General features: G+C 45.1%; 1 protein-coding gene and 1 long non-coding RNA gene across 4 annotated transcripts in view; both read left to right on the top strand.

Moving 5' to 3' along the window:
- LOC307210430 overlaps nt 1–22,122 on the top strand; it is a 344,426-nt gene that overhangs the window by 206,417 nt on the left and 115,887 nt on the right. The window lies entirely within an intron of this gene.
- LOC307210221 (transmembrane protein 238-like) lies at nt 8,752–17,599 on the top strand (the record flags this gene model as incomplete). Of its 3 annotated transcripts, none has more annotated exons than XM_079965789.1 (2): nt 8,752–9,361; nt 17,021–17,599. In XM_079965789.1, one exon carries the CDS (start codon nt 8,752–8,754, stop codon nt 9,265–9,267), a length of 516 nt encoding a protein of 171 aa, XP_079821915.1. In that variant the 3' UTR covers nt 9,268–9,361; nt 17,021–17,599. The 3 variants fall into 3 exon arrangements, with proteins under 3 accessions (XP_079821915.1, XP_079821914.1, XP_079821913.1); XM_079965788.1 differs by having other exon boundaries at nt 8,752–9,676; nt 16,995–17,599; XM_079965787.1 differs by having other exon boundaries at nt 8,752–9,700.

Genomic DNA, 22,122 nt, shown 5'->3' with positions numbered 1-22,122 from the left:
GCTATTGGGCTGTACTGGTTATATGGCCCTTAGGATGAAGTGTAGAGATTTTTATACATAGAACAAACCAGAGATGCAACCAACCAGGAGTCTTTAGATTCTGCCTTATAGAGGCCTTAGATTCATTCATTCTGAACCATTTTCAGAAGCTGCCTTTTGGAAATGGTTCTCACTCCCAAAGTGCCTCCTCACCAGTGCTGCTTTGTGAATTCTTCCCCCTCCAAATGGCACCCCTCGGCTATTCCTGCTGACACCAGTAGAAGAGGCACATAGAGACAGAGCTTTTTATTTCCTGGCACTAGGATAGCTGGTTCCAAACAACCCTCCTGCATTTCTAATTCATTTCAGATAGGGATGTGCTCTTAAGGTTCATTTCAGTTCTCAGTTCTCCGCAGAGTCAACTATTCAGTGCGGGCTTCAGTGTTTGATGCTGGGCTGTATTTCTCAAAAACTGGTAAGACCATGGCGCTTTCTGTTCAGATATGCCTTACTCCATTCATTGAGGAACAGAGAATCCCCCTTCCTTCCCAACATTTATATGCGCACACAGCAGTATTAGGGGTGCACCATTAGTCATCACCTACTAAAACATTACAAGACAAACTGCTCATTTTCTTTAAAATGATCTAAAAAGCTTCCATACAGTTTACTGCAGATGTGTAAAAGGTTATCCACATCAGGGGTAAGGTAAAGGTAAAGGGACCCCTGACCATTAGGCCCAGTCGTGGCCGACTCTGGGGTTGCGGCGCTCATCTCGCTTTATTGGCCGAGGGAGCCGGCGTACAGCTTCTGGGTCATGTGGCCAGCATGACTAAGCCGCTTCTGGCGAACCAGAGCAGTGCACGGAAACACCTTTTACCTTCCTGCCGGAACGGTACCTATTCATCTACTTGCACTTGACATGCTTTCGAACTGCTAGGTTGGCAGGAGCAGGGACCGAACAACGGGAGCTCACCCCGTCGCAGGGATTCAAACCGCCGACCTTCTGATCGGCAAGTTCTAGGCTCTGTGGTTTAACCCACAGCGCCACCCGTGTAAATGCACATTAAACGAAGAAAAACTATGGGCTGGCATTTTTATGGTAATGTCATCTGGAGGGTGCAAGAAATATGTGTGTGAGAGCAGAACCAATTCCACAATATACTCTCATCTGGAAGCACCTCTGAAAAAATATAATTGTAACGCGATGCAAGGGGGCAGTCCTTAAAAAAAAAAAGTATGGTTTGTGCACTGTAGTGTTGTGATTGCATGGTGTGGCAGCTAGTAAAAGTATTTAAAGGAAATGTAAATAAAAAGTACATTGAAATGGTGCTGGGGCAGATTACTGTTACTGGTGTTATTGGTCACTCTGTCCAAGGCACCCGTGACACTCATGGAACCACATGATGGTAGAAGTAACAGTGCATGTGATATCTGGGGGAATAGTCGAGTGTGTCTAGAGCTGGGACGATGTAATATCCCCATAAAAGAAGCACAGCCTCAAAGGAAAATGCCTTGACTTTGTAGGGAGAGGGGAGGAATAGAACATGTGTCATTTTGACTTATCAAAGACAGGTAGCAAAAGGAGAGCAGGGCAATATCTGGTAAATAAAGACAACTAGAGCGTATGGCTCCTTGTTTCCATGGTGCGCTTCTACGGTTGCAGCATCAGCACCAATCACCCACCTGGAATACAGCCACTTCCATCCAAGCCAGAAGAGCAGCCAGGGAGATTCCATACGTTCTTCCTTCAGAACAGTTATTTAGGGTGTTTCCAGACAATCTGTTTATTGAGCATTCATCCTGACTTCTCTGCAGGGATGTGAGTTGACGGTGGCTCATTTACTCTGATTTGTTTGTAGGGAGGCTACACAATGTTGAGTGCCAACCCACACTTTTCCTCTGCCTTTTCCTGTCACCTTTCATATTGCTAAAAGTCTGGTCTTTGAGGGAAGTGAGTTTGTTGCAGACAAGTGACCAAATCAGCTTTCCTTGCACAGCTTGAATTGCGATTGAATTCCCACCTGAAAATGGCAGCAGTCTAGAAGTGCCCTTAGTTGCACAGAGCCTTCAATATCCACTTAGAATACAGGGCAGGAGAGTGGCGTGGGGTTGGGGTTGGGGACAGTTTGTGCAGTGTGTCACAGGATCCTCTAACACCAGTAATGGTTCTTTGTCTCCTGATTTTTTAAAAAATAAAAAACAAGCATTTCTGTAATTGTGTGTCATTTCTCCTATTCTGCTCTAGAACTCAGCCTTGCTGGCACGACCGTCTCTTACAGGAGCCGATCTCAGAGTGCACGTACCTCCTGCAGAACACGAGGGGTGGAGGTTAATGGGAGAACGTGGTACACTTTGTGCACCACTCTTGGAAAGCATGATGGGACTTGGCACCGCGAGAGCCAGATTTCTATTAAGGAGGAGAGCAGCAGCTGAAATCTGAGCATGCTAAGTGTTTCCTGACACTTACCACATTGGCAGCGTGGCTCTTCTCCTGGGAATCAATGCTTTCGAATTACTGCACTACTTCAGCTTGCACAGTCTGCTATGATATCAAGCTAAGAACAGCTCCCTGCTTCTGGGGTTTGCAGAAATCCAGGCCATAAGAGCAGGGATATGAGAAGGGAACAAACTAAATCCCACCATCACCAATTTGGGGAAGGGTGGTAGCTCAGGGCTTGAGCACCTGCTTTGCATTCAGCAGGACCAAAGTTCAATCCCTAATAACTCCAGGTAGGGCTGGGAATGTCTCCCACTCAAAACACTACCAATCAGTGTTAACAATGCCAAGCTAGATGGACCAATGGTCTGACTCATTACAGGGTGGATTCCAGGCAGGCAAGACTCTGACAGGCAATTCTAGGCAATGGTAGCCAGGCTACCAAAGAAGGCTGGGGCAACTGGCAGTGGAGGAAGCTGCTCGGGCACTTGGGGTGGCGTACCCAGGGGTGGGGCGCACTGTGGGGCCTTCAGAGTCTGCCTGCCCCCTCCCACTCAGCCACCGTACAGCTGGGGAGAGGCAGTGGGCGGACCGTTTGGGCAGTGTGTAGCCTGCATGTGCCCAAGCCACCGCGTCTCTCCTGGGCACGCGTGGCTTGGGCACACTACAGGCCCCACGGTGAGCGCCGCCCGGCATTTTGTCACCCCTCTCAGTGGTGACACCCAGGGCGAACTGCACCCCCACACCCCCCTTCCTCCACCCCAGGGGACAACACAGGCCATTGATCCCATGAGCTGTGTATTTGCCCAGGCACTGCTGCAGGCTGCTGCAGAAATGAAATAAAATACAGCTCTGACTTGAAATCGTGAAGCAGTGCAGAGTGGCTAGTCAAATAGTGCCCACCTCCAGAGAGATTCTCTGTGCCATATCCTCAGTTTGCCAGTATTGGCTTCAATGTTGTGGGCATGCGAAGAGGCACTTGGCCTGGTTCTTCCAAAACAAAAGCAGAAGAGCCCACCCCAAACAATAGCTAGCACCTCTCTGTCTGTCTCTGTGATCCACTCCACACTCTTGAGCAGGTATAGAAGCTTAGCATACAACTCTCAGAACAGAAACACAGCTGGACAAGGTTGAATGATTGATCTGCATTTTTTATCCTGCCCATTTTTAGCCTGTGAGCTTCATGGATGAGTAGTGATTTAGAGTCTGAGACTCTAAAAACCCATCATACCATGCCCTGTTTCAAGCAAAGTTGCCATTGCTGCAGAGGTTGAATTTACAAGCTTATGTCTGGACAACAGGAAGTGGCATACATTGCAGTGCACTGATCTCTTGTCCACTCCCAAATGGAGACTCTTCTAATTTTCACTCCCAACTGGAGCCATAAAACCCTTAATGTACTTTCCCCATTAAACCTCTTTCATTTGGTCTCCTGCTGAAAAAATATTTTGTATCTGCTGCAGTGTTTGTTTTGAGAACCTGACTACTAATAAATCCTTTACTAATGAACCTTGTTCTCTTGGTGTCCGTATGGAAAGGACTGCTTGGCTCCTCTCTTACAACCCTGTGTACATGTTGTTGTTGTTGTTGTTGTTGTTGTTGTTGTTGTTTAGTCGTTTAGTCGTGTCCGACTCTTCGTGACCCCATGGACCAGAGCACGCCAGGCACTTCTGTCTTCCACTGCCTCCCGCAGTTTAGTCAAACTCATGCTGGTAGCTTCGAGAACACTATCCAACCATCTTGTCCTCTGTCGTCCCCTTCTCCTTGTGCCCTCCATCTTTCCCAACATCTGGGTCTTTTCCAGGAAGTCTTCTCTTCTCATGAGGTGGCCAAAGTATTGGAGCCTCAGCTTCAGGATCTGTCCTTCCAGTGAGCACTCAGGGCTGATTTCCTTCAGAATGGATAGGTTTGATCTTCTTGCAGTCCATGGGACTCTCAAGAGTCTCCTCCAGCACCATAATTCAAAAGCATCAATTCTTCAGCAATCAGCCTTCTTTATCATCCAGCTCTCACTTCCATACATCACTGTACATACATACATACATACATACATACATACATACATACATACATACATACATACCTGTGTACATAGGTAACTGTATTTTGAAGGGTGAGAAAGGCTGGCCTTCAGCCCTGCTGGATGTTGCTGGACTCCAGCTCCAATCAGCCCAAGTCACCACGGCCAACAGTCAGGGATGATCGGAGCTGAAGTCCAACAACACCTGGAGGGCCAAAGATCAGTCATCATTGGTACTGTATAGTGTGATTTGCTCTACAGAACCAAACCAGCAGCAAATGCTCCCATGATCCTGACACAGTGACCTTATTACTGCTTTTTATCAAGCTTTATATTTGTCCCATGATGTCATTAGCATTACACCTCCCCTTTCAGAAGAGTGGCACCACTAAGCTTTGAGGGGTGGTCCTCATTCCCTAGTACCCCACTTGTTATTCCTAAGATTTGGAGTATTTAGTTAGAGTCACTTGCTTCTCGTGGTCACTGAGAAGATCTGGGGGAGGTGGTCAAATATCTTCAGAAATGTCCACAGCCTTTGTCTTAATCTTTATTTGGCTTGTAACTGGAAGATACAAAAATTGTAAATACACCCTCAGATCAATACTGTTTTTGGCATTTGGCTAGGCTCACTTATATAAGTCATACAAACAGAGAACTAAGTCCCCATGTGCAGATCTCACCTTCTCATCAGATGTCAAAGAGACAAACAACTACCTGATTTAGAAGACATCTGAAGGCAGCCCTGTTTAGGGAAGTTTTTAATGTGTGAAATTTTCATGTATTTTTAACCTTTGTTGGAAGCCGCCCAGAGTGGCTGGGGAAACCCAGCCAAACCAGTGGGGTACAAATAAATTCCTCCTCCTCCACCACCACCTCCTCCTCCTCCTCCGCTTCTTCTTCTTCCATGGACCCATTCCTGAAGATGCCCCATGGCACTATCCAGAAAAACAAACAAACCCTCTTTCTGTTTTGTGTGCAACCTTGCCTTGAGTTACACTGGGATGCACAGGAAGCATTTATATTTTAATAAAAGCCCTTTCTGTGCCAGAGTCCCAAATCTGATTGTTGCTTAAAACCAGCAGAAGGCTTGGGTAATTTCCTCTCTCCATTTACTTCAAAGTAAGCTTAATAGCCCCGGAAAAGCTCATTCTTCAAGCTCGTTCTTCGTGTTTCCCTGCTAAATGCTGCGGCAGGCTATAGCCCAGGGCCCTGAGGTAGAAAACAACCGTGAAGATAGGAGAGGGGATTGTGTTTGACAGAACTAGTCACACTGGACACACACAGACACTTCTGGGAAATGTGGCAGCAGGGTAAGAGATGGAGTCACACAAGAAGATCATATTTCAGCAGAAAACAACACAGAGGAAATTTGTCAGTGTGCTTTCTGGCAAAACACAAACCAGCTCTGCGAAGCACTTATCAAGACAGCCGTTGGAAGCCACCAGTGCCCTGGGTGAACCTAAACCTTGCTTTGTCGTTCTAAGCCTGGGTTCAGGGGTTCAACTTGTCAGCAACACTTCTCCCATCTTATCTGTTTGCACACAAGCCTCTTCTGTCTGGAATCTGGGCAAGGGGGTGTCAACCAAACAGGCTTTCTCCTGTGTTTTCCAGTGGCATCTGGTTAGAGTCAGTCTTAAACAGTTTGAAAGAAATGAAAATTACCCAAGATGCTTCCACTTTTTGAAATACAAGGAAGCGCACAAAGTTGAAGGGTAGGAGGCAATTATTCATTAGCATATTAATAGGTAATCTATCTTTTTAAATATAAAAAAATACACAGGTATATGCTGTAAAGTCTGGCTAGTACTCAGGCTACAGTAATTTATGTTGGTTGGTTTCAACAACCACACTTAAAAAAAAAGTCTCTTTCACCATTCCGAAGAAAGAAAAGAATTATTTTCTATGATTATATATGTGCGCATACAGAGATACACACACACATACAGTGGTACCTCGGGTTAAGAACTTACAGTAATTCATTCTGGAGGTCCGTTCTTAACCTGAAACTGTTCTTAACCTGAAGCACTACTTTAGCTAATGGGGCCTCCCGCTGCCGCTGCGCCACTACTGCACGATTTCTGTTCTCATCCTGAAGCAAAGTTCTTAAACCGATGTACCATTTCTGGGTTAGCGGAGTCTGTAACCTGAAGCGTATGTAACCTGAAGTGTATGTAACCCGAGATACCACTGTACACATAATGCCAATTGGTTTTCACAACCACAATGTTACTGAAAAACAGGATGTTTCCCTTGTTGTTTTACAGAAACAGAGGAATTACTGTACTTTTCCGTGTATAAGACTAGGTTTTTTTTAACTAAGAAATGTTAAAAAGGGGGGCAGTCTTATACACGGGAACGTGATATACACGGAAAAATACGGTACTTCTCTTCCTCACAATCTGCTATGGCATAGCTGGCTTTGTTGATCCATTAGCAAAGGATCTGAGAGGCTTGAGGTCTTGGGGCCCATGCGGATGTGACCTTAACAGTCTGACTGCCAGCTGGTTATCTAAATATCAGCCACAATAAGGAGAATTGGGATTGGGGCTGTGGGTGCAGAGGAGTCTCCCTCTTTGCCTGCTGCAGCCTCAGAGTTGCTATGAAACTCCCAATCCAGCCCCAATCCTGATATATTCAAGGAGGCAGGGGAGAATAAATATGTTAGGCTTGCCATATGTCAAAAAAGCTCACCAGCTTTTGTGTCTTGAATTTCACTTCTAGAAATATGACAGATGTAAATTTTAAAACGAGATGCACCAAGGCTCTCAAGAGTCTCCAAGCAGTAAGTGACTTGATTCACTGAAAAGCTTAAAAATGACAAAGAAAGCAAGCACTGAAGATGCATTAGCTTAAGTTACTTATTTTTCAACACCTTTCATTTGACTCATAACACGGGCAGTTAAAGTATGACCAAGAGATGCTTTTTTCAGAACCCTGTAGCTGAATGTTTAGGGAGGACCAAGGTGATACTCATCTCTCTTTGCAGAGAGAGAAGTCATTCTACATCAATTAATGGGCACAGAGTACAGCAAGGGTGTGAGCCTGTGTAGGCAGCATGGGTCAGTAAATAAATTGAGGTGTGTGTGAGGTTTCTGGCAGGTGAGCTCTTGAGGCTGTGTGTAAAACAATGTGGGAGGGGCTTCTTTACCTGCTCACACCCTTCCATCAGCCTTTTGTTTTCACCATCAAAATGATCAGGCAAACAATGAGAAAAGCATGGATTTGCTTGCTCCTTGTTTCTTTCCAACCTTCCCCCCACTTTTGTTGAAAAAGAATAAAAGAGATTTCGAAGATTCAAATCTGGGCTGTCGTTTACTTGGCTTCGAATCTGGCTTTGACAGAATGATTTGGGATTTATCGCTATTTGTCGGACAAACGAGAAACTTCCTATATGCCACCTGAGCTCCTAAAGAAAATAATAACAGAAGAACAGACCTGCTATTAAGGTGGCCAACCAGATGCATTTGAGCAGGGCATAAGGCAATACTTGCTGTTGCCCAGTTATTTCTATAGTTACAGCGTCAGCAAAGGACCCGAGTGCCATGAAGCATCCACACAGCCTTTATTTATTACATTTATATCACACCTATCCCTCCAAGGTGGCAAACATGATTTCCCACGATTTCCTGGCAATTGTTCTATACCCCAACGCCCACAAACTCTTGTGGGAGTTGCTCCAATCCCCTGGTCATTTTGCTTGGTCTTTCCTGTACCCTTTCCAGCTCTTCAGCACGTGGTCATAGCGTAGTCAGGATTTAGGTGGGAAGGGGCAAGATTTACATTGGGGTGGGGTGGGGTGGGCAGAATCAACCTATCTGCGACGAGTTTGGTGGGTGAGTTAGTTAAGTATTTTTACTTATTTACTTGATTTAGGGGGGCAGTTGCTTGGCTACTACACCCGTGAGGGTGAAATGGGGTCACCAAAACGGCGCACGATATTCCAAGTGCGACGGCACCAGAGATTTTTATGATGATTATTAAGCGCACTGCGATACCGCTAAGACAGTCCTTGAACCGAAGGGCGAGATCCAAATCGGGCGAGATTGCGCGGTTTATGGGAGCAATCGGTGACAGGCTGCGACGGACAGCCGTCGGCTGTGGGGTAATTCTTGGCCGCGCGCAGCCGAACCGCTCGCTTGGGGTCTATCCTCTCATCTGTCCCCGGGGACGGCGCGGTCCCCGCTGCAATTGAGCCTCCTCCGGTGCCGCCGGGCAGGTGAGGGGGCGTGGCCCCTCCGGCGGCACCTGAGCGGGCGTGGCCCTCGGCGGACTTTGGCTGCCGCCTGCCCGCCGGCGCCGCACCAGTGCGGGCATGGGCCACGCTCGCTGCGGGCACTGCGCGGTCTTCCTCGTGGCCGCGCTGGTGCTGGACGGGGCCGGCTTGGCGCTGGTGCTGGCGGGCGCCGTGGGGCGGCCGATGGTGGACGGGATCCCCTTGGAGGATTTCCTGGTGTTGACTGGGTCGCTGCTGCTCGCCCTGTCGCTGCTCTGCTGGCTCTTTTGGTATTCGGGGAACCTGCGCGGGGTGCCCGCCGACGAGCTCCAGATCGGGGTGCGCCCCGCCGCCGATGCCGCCGCCGCCGCCGCCGGCACAACCCAGCCCCGTCACCGGCAGAGCCTCCTGCGCCTGGCCGCCAAGCTCTCCGAGCGCCTCTCGCAGCGCCGCCGGCCGGCGCCTGCGCCCTGCGCGCCTCTTGGCTCCGGCCTTCCCGCGAAGGCCACGCGAGGCGCGGCGGCGGCGGCGGGAGCAGCCCTGGAGCTCAGCTGCCTCCGCCCGGCTGCGCCGCTCGAGCAGGGGCCCTCGAGGACGCAGGAGCGGCTGGTGTGAAGCGCTGCCTCCCGGGGAACCTGCCCTTCCTTCGTCCGTCCTCGCGGCCTTGGACCTTTCTTTAACCCGCGCCAAAGGAAGGATGGAAGAAAAGGCACGTGGGCGGAAATCCCCTGGGATAGACCGGTCTCTCCCTCCGCACTTCGCGGTGTAACTGCCTCGCTCCGCTTTTTATATATATGGAATTAAATGATATGTGACTTGTAGAACGTGGGGCGCACAGCTGCCGGACACGCTGAGCCCCGGCACCTCTCTTCCCAATAGTAATGACTGTGGTGCCAAATCGTGGGACCATTCTTTCATTGCTCAAGCAGTTTCGTACTTCTTAAGTTTAGGAAGACCTTAAGCTGAGCTCAAGCAGCGACCCTCTTGTAGCCCAGAAACAAAGCAATAAATGGCCCTGCTGAGTGTGTCGACTGCCTTTCCTTCCACGGTGAGTATTTGCAGTTTGCCCTTTAAACATTCTTGAGAGTATTAAGAAAAGGCATGACTTTGGGCAGGCTGGAGCCACATCATGCCCAGCGCGTTCAAGCCTAACACCAGCAAAGCCTTATTGATGGTCTTTGTAAGAGAAGAAAAGCCCAGCTGTGCCAGCTGAGGCTGATGAGAAACAGTAGGCAAAAACATCTGGACAGTACCAGTCGGAGGAGGCTGCTCTATGTTCAAAACATGAGTGAGGAAAGGCCTGCTGTGCTCATCTGTAGGTGATTCCTGGCTGGCTTTTAGCTGCTGTAGGCTGTAGCTGTCATGAAATCATAGAAGGGTCATCTAGTCCCTGCAATGTAGGAATCTCAACACATGGTCTCCCATCCAGTTTGAAAACATACCAGACCCTGCTTAGCTTTGTAAGTGTGACAGCATTTCTCAACATGACTCCTGGAAGTCTTGTGGATGTATAGGATCTCATTTGCTTTGTACTTTGCAGTCCATTGTCTATTGTATTTATATCCTAAATTTCCTTCCTCTCCGTCCCCTTCATTTTATACTCATAACAATCCTAAGAGGTAGGTTAGGGCTGAGGGATAGTGACTTGCCCAAGCTCTTCCAGGGAGTTTCATGGCTGAGCGGTGGCTTATATCTGGTTCCCCCCATTGGTAGTCCAGCACTGTTCATCATTGCACCACACTGGATCTCCCTTCTCAATAGGGAAAGGGCTCCCTTTGCTGTGTAGATCTCCACTTGTGTCCTTTATCACCACAAGCTGTGAAGCAGGTAGCAATAGGTGCTAATGTGTGCAAAACACATGGGACTGAAACACAAATGTCTATGACAGTAAGGTGCGTGGCTGGGAGATTGCAACACACACACAAAAAAGTCTGATCCCCTGCTATAGTAACTTTATGTTCCCTTTCCTGCTTTGTGCACCTCATTCCTGCTGAATGTTTCTGGACTTGTCTAGCACTCTACATGCCTATAAGTCCCAACTGGATGACACAGCTAATGCTTCTGCAAAGTAACTTAAACTCTCTTTCTGTGCATGAAAGATTCCATTGCCTCTGGGGAGAAAACCCTAAGCCCTTTTCGCTGTGTGTTGCAAATGGTTTGCTTCCCAAAGGCAGTGGTTTCCTCCTTCTGAACAACATGTTCTTGCCTTGCCTGTTCCCCAGCTGAGTGTTGATTGAGATGGCTGATGTCACACTTGAGTGTTTTGGCTCAAGCAACTGTCATGTTAATGACCCCTGGCCTTCTGGAAGTATATCCTGAGACTAAGAAGATGGCTGGTGTCCATGGTGTCAGATGCCTAATTTGAGGGTCTCAGAAACCATTCAGGCCATTTTTATGGAAAAGACAAGATTACCAATTTAACCCTCAATTAGAAAAAAATCTGTTTTACGAATAATTCTGGATTTTTTTAATTGCATGGAAACTTTCACACAGTATTTAGTTATTTAACCATGTTTATTTATTTATTTTTATATATAAATATTTATTAAGATTTTTTTTAAATACAAAATGCAAAAATGATAAACAATGTAACATGAATCATAACACATTTTTCAAAACTTCTTTGGACTCCCTCACGTCTCCCACTCCCACTTACATCATTATGACCTTTTTCCAGCAATTTATCATCTTGTTTACAGTCTTAAATCTCGTTCAATTAATTTAATCTAATAATTCTCCAAAAATTTTATATTTTCCTCAATCTCACTTATCGTCAAATTCAAGTCTAATTCAATGGTAGGCAGTTATTTATGATCTAGCATCCTTCTTAGCCTTCTACCAAATTACAATACTTTTGTAAATATATCTTGAATTTCTTCCAGTCTTCTTCAACCCTCTCTTCTCCCAGGTCTCGAATTCTACCAGTCATCTCGGCCAGTTGCATATAGTCCATCAGCTGCATCTGCCACTCTTCCAGTGTGGGTAGATCTTGAGTTTTCCAACTCTTAGCGATAAGTATCCTTGCTGCCGTTGTTGCATACAAGTTATTTAACCATGTTTAGAGCATAAACTTATTTTTGGGAAGCTTCTGAAATCTAAATGGGCTTGACTTTTTGACAGCATAGAATCTGCTCCGTAGTCTTTAGTGGACTTACAGTGCTGTGCATTCAACTTGTATCCATCATACAGTGGTACCTTGGGTTACATACGCTTCAGGTTACAGACTCTGCTAACCCAGAAATAGTAGTACCTCAGGTTAAGAACTTTGCTCCAGGATGAGAACAGAAATCGTGCTCCAGCGGTGCGGCAGCAGCAGGAGGTCCCATTAGCTAAAGTGGTGCTTCAGATTAAAAACAGTTTCAGGTTAAGAACAGAACTCTGGAACGAATTAAGTACTTAACCCGAGGTACCACTGTATTTCTCTTTCTTTTATGTTTTTCTTTTTTCCTTTCTGTGCTTATATGAGTCACTCCTATCACTTGTGATCTATAGATAGGCACCTGTTCTCAAGTACCACCCCAGAGGTAAAACACTGGACATGTTTTGCAAGGGAGTCACTGTGTTGTTATTGCCCTTTCTCGGCCTTGGATGAAATCCTGGTCTCCCTTCTTCCTTCCATTCCACTTCATGTTTCAGTACCGTACATTAAAAGCATTCATTCTCTCCCCCCCACCCCAGTCCGAGCCACTGATTCCATTTCCCATGCTGTTTCAAGCGCTCTTTCAGTACAGTATAATTTCAGTTTGTTTGTGTGTTTTTTACCTGTGGCAAAGAAATCACTAAACAATTGTCCTAGAAATGAGTGGTTTTTCATGACTTTTTCATGTTTTCTGTGTCTTATGTACATGAAATGCATTAGTATATAATCCCTCTTTAGCTCTCTGTTCTGGTCAAGGCAGAATTCATTGTGAAGCTTAGTTATTATACTCAGAAGAAAAACACACGAGAGCCTTCGTTGTAACCACCCCCTCTTTTCATTACTCACAGTCTCCTAGGATAGGTGTCCCCAAAGTTTCTGCTCCCATGCTCACTTGAGATGGCTGAAAACTACTGAGGCTCACCAGTCACAAAATGGCAGCAGATACAGGGGCAGTTTGGCATAATTGGGTGGCGGTTCATGATGTCTTCTTCTACTGTATCTAATCCACCTTTGGAAATGGCTAAATTCTTTGACACTATTTTTCTTGTGGCAGAAAGTTCCATAGCTCGCCTTTCCTCAAGCTAAGTGCAGTACAGATATTTGCTTTGGGGGTGCTATAACTCGGCCTCCCCATTTTAGGAAGAATTTGCTGGTCCTTTTACATTTTCCCCTCCCCCCCCCACATGCTTCTCACATTATATTTACTCATCTTCTGTAATTTCTTCTCCTGTCCAATATTCAACCTGTTCCTCATTCCTCCCATCTTTCCCCCCTTCAAAAAAACCCCACAAGTGCCAGTTTCTTTTTCCCCACATCCCTGGATTATCCTCTTGAAGAGAGTCGCTGGTACCAAATGACTACGACGCAGCTTAAATGTGAGGCAGACAAGTGAGAAGTTGCTGGGCAGGCTGTGGCATTGAGGCCTACCTGAAAAGATGGCCTGAAGCCCACTGGCAGGTTCTAGTCAACTCTTTGAGAAACAGAGCTTGCAAGATCAGGCCAACGGCCCACATAGTCCAGCAACCTGTTGTGACAGCAGCCAACCAGATGTCTGTGGGACCTGAGTCCAAGAGCACCCACCCTTGATGTGGCTTCCAGCAACTGGTACTGGGAAGCATTACTGTCTCTGTCCATGGAGGCAGAGCATGGCCATCATGACCAATAGCTTTATTCTCCCTGAGTTTGTCCAGCCCCCTTTTAAAGCCATCTAGGTTGATCGCCCAGGTGAATGGTCACCTAAAGTGGCAATAGACAAGTCCGTCAATTTTGACTCTTATATGAGGGGTGGGGGCAGATGTTCCTCCCGCCCTCTTGCAGGAACAGTGTGCACTTGTCCTTCCTTTATGCGAGTCCCAGAAGTGGCAACGGAGGAAGTGCATAAGTCATGCTTCCTCCACTGCTTTGATGAATGCCTCTGACACGCTCCAAGTCAGCTTGTCTGCCTATATTCTGAGCCGCTTCAAAACCTGTTTCCTTCCAGCATTCTTTGACGTGTGGTGTATGGCTGGGGCTGGCCTGCACTTCAGTGTAGGATCATATTTCTGATTCAGTTCACATGTCAGGAAACTGATGCAAAAACAAAAACATTTGCAATGCTATTCATACATCCCAATCTGCATATTACATTTTTAAGTGTTTACTATTTAAAACTCACTGGAGAAAATGACATAGTAAATAGCCTGTGTCACACATCTAACGATATTGTATATCTCCACATACTTTCACTGTCACGTTCCAGTGACAAATGCAAAGTTCTCCTGGTGTGTTTTCTTCTTCAAAAGAACACGTAGAACACTCAGATTCCTTCATTCTGGTATTCCTTTCCAATAATTATGTATCTTTTCATTGTTCCACGAAATGTGTTTCAGGTTTACACTTGCTAGGCCTCAATGTCTACAAAAATTATGCTTGGTTCTCATACAGGTGCAGGTCTCTCATGGCATGACTTGTATAAAAGACAGACTTTTAACCACCTTCTTGGCTTGATATATTTGAGTGACTACAGCCTGATTGTGTATACCTTCGAAAAAGACAAATCTTTGATCTTCCTTCATCCCACCTCATAGAAACACACAACAAGGTCCCCTTTGTATAATGTATCTTCAAAGCGATAGAGGAAATTGTACAGTTTCAAGAGACATCTATTGCAAATTTCAGTGCTGATTTCAACACTTGATATGGAATCATGCTGGTAAATGCTTTTTCATGCCCCTGCTTTGATGACGCCAGTCTGCTGCTGAGACTTTTGCTTCAATTGGGCCTGGATATAGTTGTCCCTTGGGTGCTCCATGCTGTGTTTGTCCATTTGCTTCACTACCCTATTTCAATTACATAATAGAATAAAAGCACTTAGACAGAGCACGACCGCTGTCCCTTGAGCAGCATGTAATGTTCTCCAAAAAACCATTTTTAAAAAATCCTCCTGAAAAGCACAAAACTCTTTGCTTCCACTCCTGGGTCCCCAGAGGTTGTGTAGACTAACAAAATACTACATGCATCCAGAGTAGACACCACAGTGACAGGCCCCTATGTTAGAATTCAGGTTTCTGCTGAATTCATATGAAGTGTGTTGGAGATGATTTAAAGAGCAGCATGCATGATATGGAGGAGCCGAATCTACTCTCTGCCTGGACTTCCAGCCCCAAATTGCTTTGCTCCAGCTTTGTTCCTCCCAAGTGGGCTCAAAAAAAATGGGAAGAAACCCTTACAGCAAGAAAAACACCAGGGGGCAAAACAGATTTTTAGCGGGAGCATAGGCAACATATTTTTCCATGCTTGCTTAACATTTAAGTCTCTCCCCACGCATTTATGTCAGCTTGAAATGGCTCCACTTGGATGAGATCTACCCCTAAATGGGAAACTTTAATGTTTCAACCATTGCATTGGACATAGCTTTTTGGAGTTAAACTTGATGTTGAAACATTAGCCTAAGAAGCCCTGGTGCAATAGGGAATCACGTGCCAATCTTTCTCCTGTGTTATCAGAGTTCTCTGCAAATGATCCCAACCTCATCTTTGACACTCACTTTTAGTAGAGGGAGACTTTTCATCTTCATCACAGGCACAGCAGACCATCTATAATTTGAGCAACTTGGGCACACCGTGGGCCCTCCACAACCAGAATGATGCAACGGGCCTTCCTTTAATCATTTTCTCCCTCCCCCTGCTCCCCCCCCCCAGAAAAAAATTAATCTGTTTGCTCTCCATCAATGCAGTATCAGGAAAGCTTTCTCAGCTCTGGTATAAAGTGCAGCACTGAGGTAACACCCTTTCACTGAAAGGAAGGTACATAGATACGGATAAGCTTTTTGCCAGGTTGGCTATCTGGTGAATTAAACTACCTCCTTAATTAAACTGCTGCCTCCTTATTCCTTGAAGTTTAAGTTCCTCCTAGGATTCTCTGGCAGAGAGCTGAACTTGCTTTTTGCTGTTTCTGGGCTGTTTTAACAACATTTGACAACAACAAGAAATCAAGCCTTGAGTGTCATCAGACCAAACCTGTGGAACACTCTGCTAATAGAGATTCAGCAGGTGCCTTCTGTGCCAACCTTTAAATGCCTTCTGAAAACTTTTCTATTCCTCCAGGTCTATGCAGGCAATGAAGAGTTCTTCTCCCACAGTGGTTTACTGTATTGATGCTTGTTTTGATTTTTTTCTTTTAAAATTGTTTTTAATTTTCATGTGCTTTTATTGTACGTATTTTTTAAAAATCCCTTTAGAGTTGTAAACCCCTTTGTTATTTTTGCTGTATATAAGTACAGTGGTATCTCAGGTTAAGTACTTAATTCGTTCCGGAGGTCCGTACTTAACCTGAAACTGTTCTTAACCTGAAGCACCACTTTAGCTAATGGGGCCTCCTGCTGCTGCCACGCCGCGGGAGCACAATTTCTGTTCTCATCCTGAAACAAAGTGCTTAACCTGAAACACTATTTCTGGGTTAACAGAGTCTGTAACCTGAAGCGTATGTAACCTGAAGCGTATGTAACCCGAGGTACCACTGTACTTTTATAAATAAATAAGCACACAAAGCCAAGTCTTTTAAGGCAGGCATGGGGAGCCTGTGACCCTCCATTCATTGAACTCTTACCATTCCCATAGTGGCCATTGGCCGAGCTAGTTGGGGCTGATGGGAGTTGAAATTCAACAACACCTGAAAGTCCACAGGTTCCCCGGTCCTGCTTTAAGGCAGGCAGGGGGTGGAGGTAGAAACCAAATCGTTGGTGTGTGCGCTTTTTACCTGTCCAAGGTAAGAGTCAACAATTGAAGGTGGTGTAAATATTTGGGGTTGTCTGTCTAGAAACTATTGCTCTCATACTTTCAACCTAGGGTGGGATAAATTTCTCTCGCTTGTACTGTTTGGATTCTATTACTCCCTTTGGGGATTAGGCAGCTTACGCCAACTCCAGATGCACACAGCTCAAAGCAGGCAGAGAAGCAAGAAAAACAAACCAAGCCTTGGGGTCTTCTTCCTGAGACTGTTTACTGAAGCATCAGTGGTGGCAGCTGCTCTCCACCCTGCTCTGAGCAAGCAACACACACAACCTGTTCCATCTTCTTTTAAAATAATAATAATAATAATAATAATAATAATAATAATAATAATAATAATAGGCTGAATTCTCCCCTGCTAGACCCTGACCAAACTTGTGCTCAGCTTTCTTAGATTTCCTATGCATTCTTGAAATGGGCATGATGTGAGCCAGTGATACTTTCTTCTTTCTCCTCCTAGGTCAGCATGGGTCTGCCGCCATCTATATGCCAATCCAGAGTGTGCCATATTGCTATTGATTGGTGGGACACCCTCCTGTGCCAGACCTGGTGGAAGAGCCTCGTTTTATGTACATCAGCCTTGGATATGTGGGTTGTGGTACCCCCCCCCCCCAAAGACTACTGTGCCAAAGTATTGTACTGCCAGCTCTTTGAATGCTCTTTGCACAGCCCCCTGCAAAGACTTGAGAACTTACCTTCACAATGGAGTCAAGCTGCCCTTTGAACTGCGGAAGGGACTTTTGATACTGAATCTTTGTGGTGGATTTTCATAGGCACAGCCCAGTCTTGTACTGTGTTTTCTTCAGTACTCACTGATGGCTTCTCTGCCCTGTAAGGCTTACTTAGTAAAAAGAAATATGTTAAGACCATTGCTGATCCACAGTTAAGCTATGCAAACAAGCTGATGTTCCTTTTGGACCCTCTTCTCTAAGAAGCTTTAGGAATGGTCAATTTGTGCAAATGTGTACTTGTTTACAAGAAAAGTGAGGACTGTGAAGATTTTTTATAATAAATAAATATTGATTTATTTAAAAAGAAAGGTGTACCATGGCTTATTTTTTGTATGGTCTATTTGGCTATCCTGACATGGGTTTGCGTGCTGTGCTTTATGATTCAGAAGTGAAGCTGCAGAGCTCAGCCTGCTCTTCCTCCAAGAGGAGGTTTTCAGATTAGGCTTTTGGGTTTTCTTGTCTCCATTTGTTCTCTATAACTCCACAGAAATTACTTGCATTATCCTTTATCTATTACAGTTTCAGTAGATCTGCGCACATAGCACTTAGGACCTGTTTTCCACGCCCGCCCGCCCCCCCATTCTGCTTCAATTTATACATAATGTGAATTATAGGACCACACTTGTGGCCCTGTGTTAAGGGTGAGTCACCTGAATCACATTCCACCATGATAACAATAAATGCAGAAAATGGGTCAATGGATTGATTTGAGATTTGGCAGCATTTTGTTAATTGAACATCAGTTAAAATGGTTATTGATTTAAAAACCCTTTCTCATGTGTCATCTAGCATTATTAACAACCCACACAACATAGATATAATGAGAAGATCAAAGGCATTTCCCAGTTTCATATGCCAAAATCAAAATCAACTAAATGATCCTCAAGTTTCCTTCCAACTCTACAATTCTATGATTCTTCCTAAAATTCATTGATTGTGTGAGCCCAAACCACTAGGGAGTCCTGACACTTGTTCAAAACTGAAATCCTGTGGTGGGAGAATGAATATTTCCAGACATGTTGCCTGATGGTTCAACATTATTTGGGTTAGTATCAGGAACTGGCTACTGCCGACAAAGACATTATGGGCAGGATTCAGCCAAAGGTAAGCAATTTTAAGCCCCATTTACTTCAGTGGAGCTTATATATAATTTAAAGATCACCCATTAAAACCAAATGGGCATAAAAGTGCTTAAATTTTGGCTGCATCACTATGTCTGACTTGATCTATATTCACTGACTTGGTAAGGATATGTCACATGCAAGTACATAGCTGTCACGCCCAGGCCTGACCCAAAACATTTTGCTGCCATCCCTCTCCTGCATAACACCCCCGGCTGAAGTTGCATAGTACCCAAGCCTGGTTGAGCTATTTTGGCACTTGAGGCCAAACAAGCATCTCTTATCCCGCTCTGAGAATAAAAGCATGATCAGTGAATCGATAAAAATCAGAGGTTAGGAGAAGGTATAATGGGATCAAATGTGAGCTCTCCGAATGATTTCCATAGTTCAGCAAGGATTCTGACTCCCAATTATTCCTCAATAGTAGCAAAAAGGGTTTTATTCTCAAGCTGCTGAGATGAAGAAAGCTTGTTGCAGTGGGGAGAACTAGGAGTGGGTTTTTGTGTGACAAAACTGGAGCTGGGCTGCATTTATATCTTAAATTTAAAGAAAATAGCCTTTCACTAAAATCCTGGGAACTGTAGTTTGCTCCTCACAGAGCTGCAATTCCCAGAACCCTTCAGAAACTGCAGTCCACGGGGTTCTTTGGGGAAGTCAAGTGCTTTAAATACGTGGTGTGTATGCAGCCTTAGTTCTAGCCCTGAGCTGAGCAAGTGCTCAGAGGCACCCTGTTCATTCTAAAGCGTGTTTGCACCTGGCTGTGGTTGGTGGATTGCAGGTTATGCATAGAAATCACAGTCCCAAGGTTGGTTACAACAATTTAGAACACAACATTGAAAACAGTTTTAAACAAACTGCAATTCCAAAAAACAGGGTGGGTCCTAAAAATAGGCTGCCTCACTCTGCCTAATGGTAGAGCCGGCCCTGCTTCCATGTCAGTTTTGCACCTCGCTACCACTAGTGAGGCTGATGTGAGTCTTCCACATGATTCACCACTCCTCTCTGCTTCCACACAATAAGAAAACATCAGCCAGGCATTTCAGCGTCAAATGAGAGACTGTCACAGCATTCCAAAGGATCCTATGGGGTTCTATGAGCTCCAGCATAACTCAGGAATTCATGAGTAGGTGACATGTTTTCTCCAGATTCTTGATCCCTCATACCACCAGTGCCATAAATCCTTCTTCAGGATATGTTTTAGGGCATTTGTTTTGTTCTAGAAATCACATGACTGATTGTTGTAATTTCTGTGCATGAGTACAAAGTGTAATCTCAGCTTGGCCTCAAAGCCAATTTTTTAGGCATAGTTCCTTAGCCTATGAAACAGGAATGATTCACTAAGCCACAGGGATGTTGAAAGGATGGGAGGAAGAAGGAATGAAAGAGTGTGGTAAATGCTTGTTGGTTTTAAAAAAACAAACCCTCTGTCCTCCTACAGACAAAAGAAGGTGTGCATGAAGTAAGGGAAAAAACAGTAAGAGCAGATGATTTATTAATCCAGAATTTATAGTCTGTCTGATGGTTTCCGATTTATATGCATTCTCAAGGCAGAGAAGAATGTTTTAAAAAACAGAAAAATGCAGTTACAACAATTAATCTGGGATGGAAGACTTCAGGCCCAGGAGCTGAATGCAACCCTCCAGGACTTTCTCTCTCTCTCTGTCTCTGGCCAACAGGATTCTCACCAGGCCCCAAACCCCTCACCAGCCCAGGTCTGCATCCTCCTTGGGTGCTTTTGCCTGGTTGAAATGTGTCCTGGGACTGTTGCCTGAATGCAGAGAGGCATCTGTAGATGCCTCCAACTTTTGCCTGACTAAATTGCAGCCTACAAAAGGTGGAGTCACATCTGTCACTGCTTTTGCACATACAGTGGTACCTCGGGTTAAAGATGCTTCAGGTTACAGACGCTTCAGGTTACAGACTCAGCTAACCCAGAAATAGTACCTCAGGTTAAGAATTTTGCTTCAGGATGAGAACAGAAATCACATGGCGGCAGCGGGAGGCCCCATTAGCTGAAGTGGTACATCAGGTTAAGAACAGACCTCCAGAACAAATTAAGTTCTTAACCCGAGGTACCACTGTACACCCCCCCCCCCATGGCAAAGGGCTTGTGACACCCAGAAGATTGCTTATAAGGGAATGTGGCTCTAGAGCTGGAAAAAAACTTTCACATCTCTATAATAAATAATAATTCATAACTCAATAGCAAACATGCATCATCTGCTCTTAGCATGCTTAATGCTTGAAGATCAATCGTCTACTTATACAGGAAGGTCTCTCAAGAAAACAGACCAGATTCCCTCATCTTTCTTATGGTAAATAATTCAAATACAACCACTTGGGAGAGGAATACACCCTGTAATAGTTACTGAGGATAATCTCTGAAGACTGGAGCCCACAACACATCTTGTTACAGGACTTTGAAGGATGGAGAGGTATATATGGAGGAAGATTTCCCCTCATGAATCCTGAACCCAGGCTCTAAAGTGAAGACCCAGTGCTTAGGATTTAACCCAGAACTTACCCTGTAAAATATAAGCTAAAAAACCCAACAGCAACCAGAGACTGGCTGAGCAGCTTGGCATCTCTTCCTGGCCAGGGAACATAATATTCCATTTAAAGAAGTGCTTTTGTTTTTGTTTTGAAGTTCATTTCAGTTCTGTTTCTCTTTTTAGGAATTATAAAAAGACTTTGTTTTTCTTTCATAGTTTATTACCCTTATTACTCTTTTAGAAACACTCTCCTGGCAAGGGAAGTGTTCACAGTTTCCAAGTCCTGCATGCCTGTCAGGTTCTAGTTTTAGCTTGTCACAAAGCTTCATAAAACAACAACTACAGTAACAATAGTGATAACCCAATGCACTAATAGCACTTCAAAAAGATTTGTAAACAAGGGCATAAATCCCTGCCTTAAGAAGACAGATTGCATTTAGTGTGTGATGATCCACATTATTGAAAAACTTAAAGGGAAATGGGGATTAGGAAGCAAGTTCCTCATCTGAGGTATTTAAGGCTCTCTTTCATATGTACCTTGCATTGGGGCCCCTTGCTAATGATGCTGCTATCCCATGTGACTATGGCATGTGCGTGAATAGCAGAAGGGCATGGGTGCAGCTGATCGTGTATGCCTTCCCTAAGGGCTGGTTCTTCCGCCTGGCAAGATGATTATCTTGTTGCCAACTCTTCTAATCAATCCTGCCTGGGTACTTGCCACATTCACACACACATACCACAGCATAGTACTGAGAAGCAGTGCTCAAGAGTTTGGGTGTGAAGGAAGAGGAACAAGTGATGCCATCAGGGTCAGGGCAGCAGAATGAGAAGCAAGTTCACCAAACACAGCGGAGCTTGCCCACCACATTTTGAAGTGATGTGAAACCTGTTACCAACTGATAGGTCCCTTTAAGAGCATTCAGTCCAGAGTCTAAATCTGCCCCTCTCCTGAGAGAGACTCGGGACACCAGGGTTCTCTGTTTCTTTGCACCCATATTTTCTCTAGCTTGCCGTGAAAGCCTGTAAAGATTGCCTCCTACAGAGCTGGGATCCTCACTCTTCAAAACTATTGTGCCTGCTCTGTTTCTTCACATAGCATGTGTGCTCCAGAACAGGTTGTCTTGCCAGCCAGTCATCACAGTGACGGGAACTCTTTTTTGGCCGTAGGGCAGGTCAGAATGTGACTCCTGCAAGTGTGGTTTATAAATAGCCCTGGGA

Source organism: Podarcis cretensis (assembly GCF_951804945.1).
Source record: "Podarcis cretensis genome assembly, chromosome: 2".
Taxonomy (NCBI): domain Eukaryota; kingdom Metazoa; phylum Chordata; class Lepidosauria; order Squamata; family Lacertidae; genus Podarcis; species Podarcis cretensis.
This window is presented reverse-complemented; position numbering and strand designations above follow the sequence as displayed.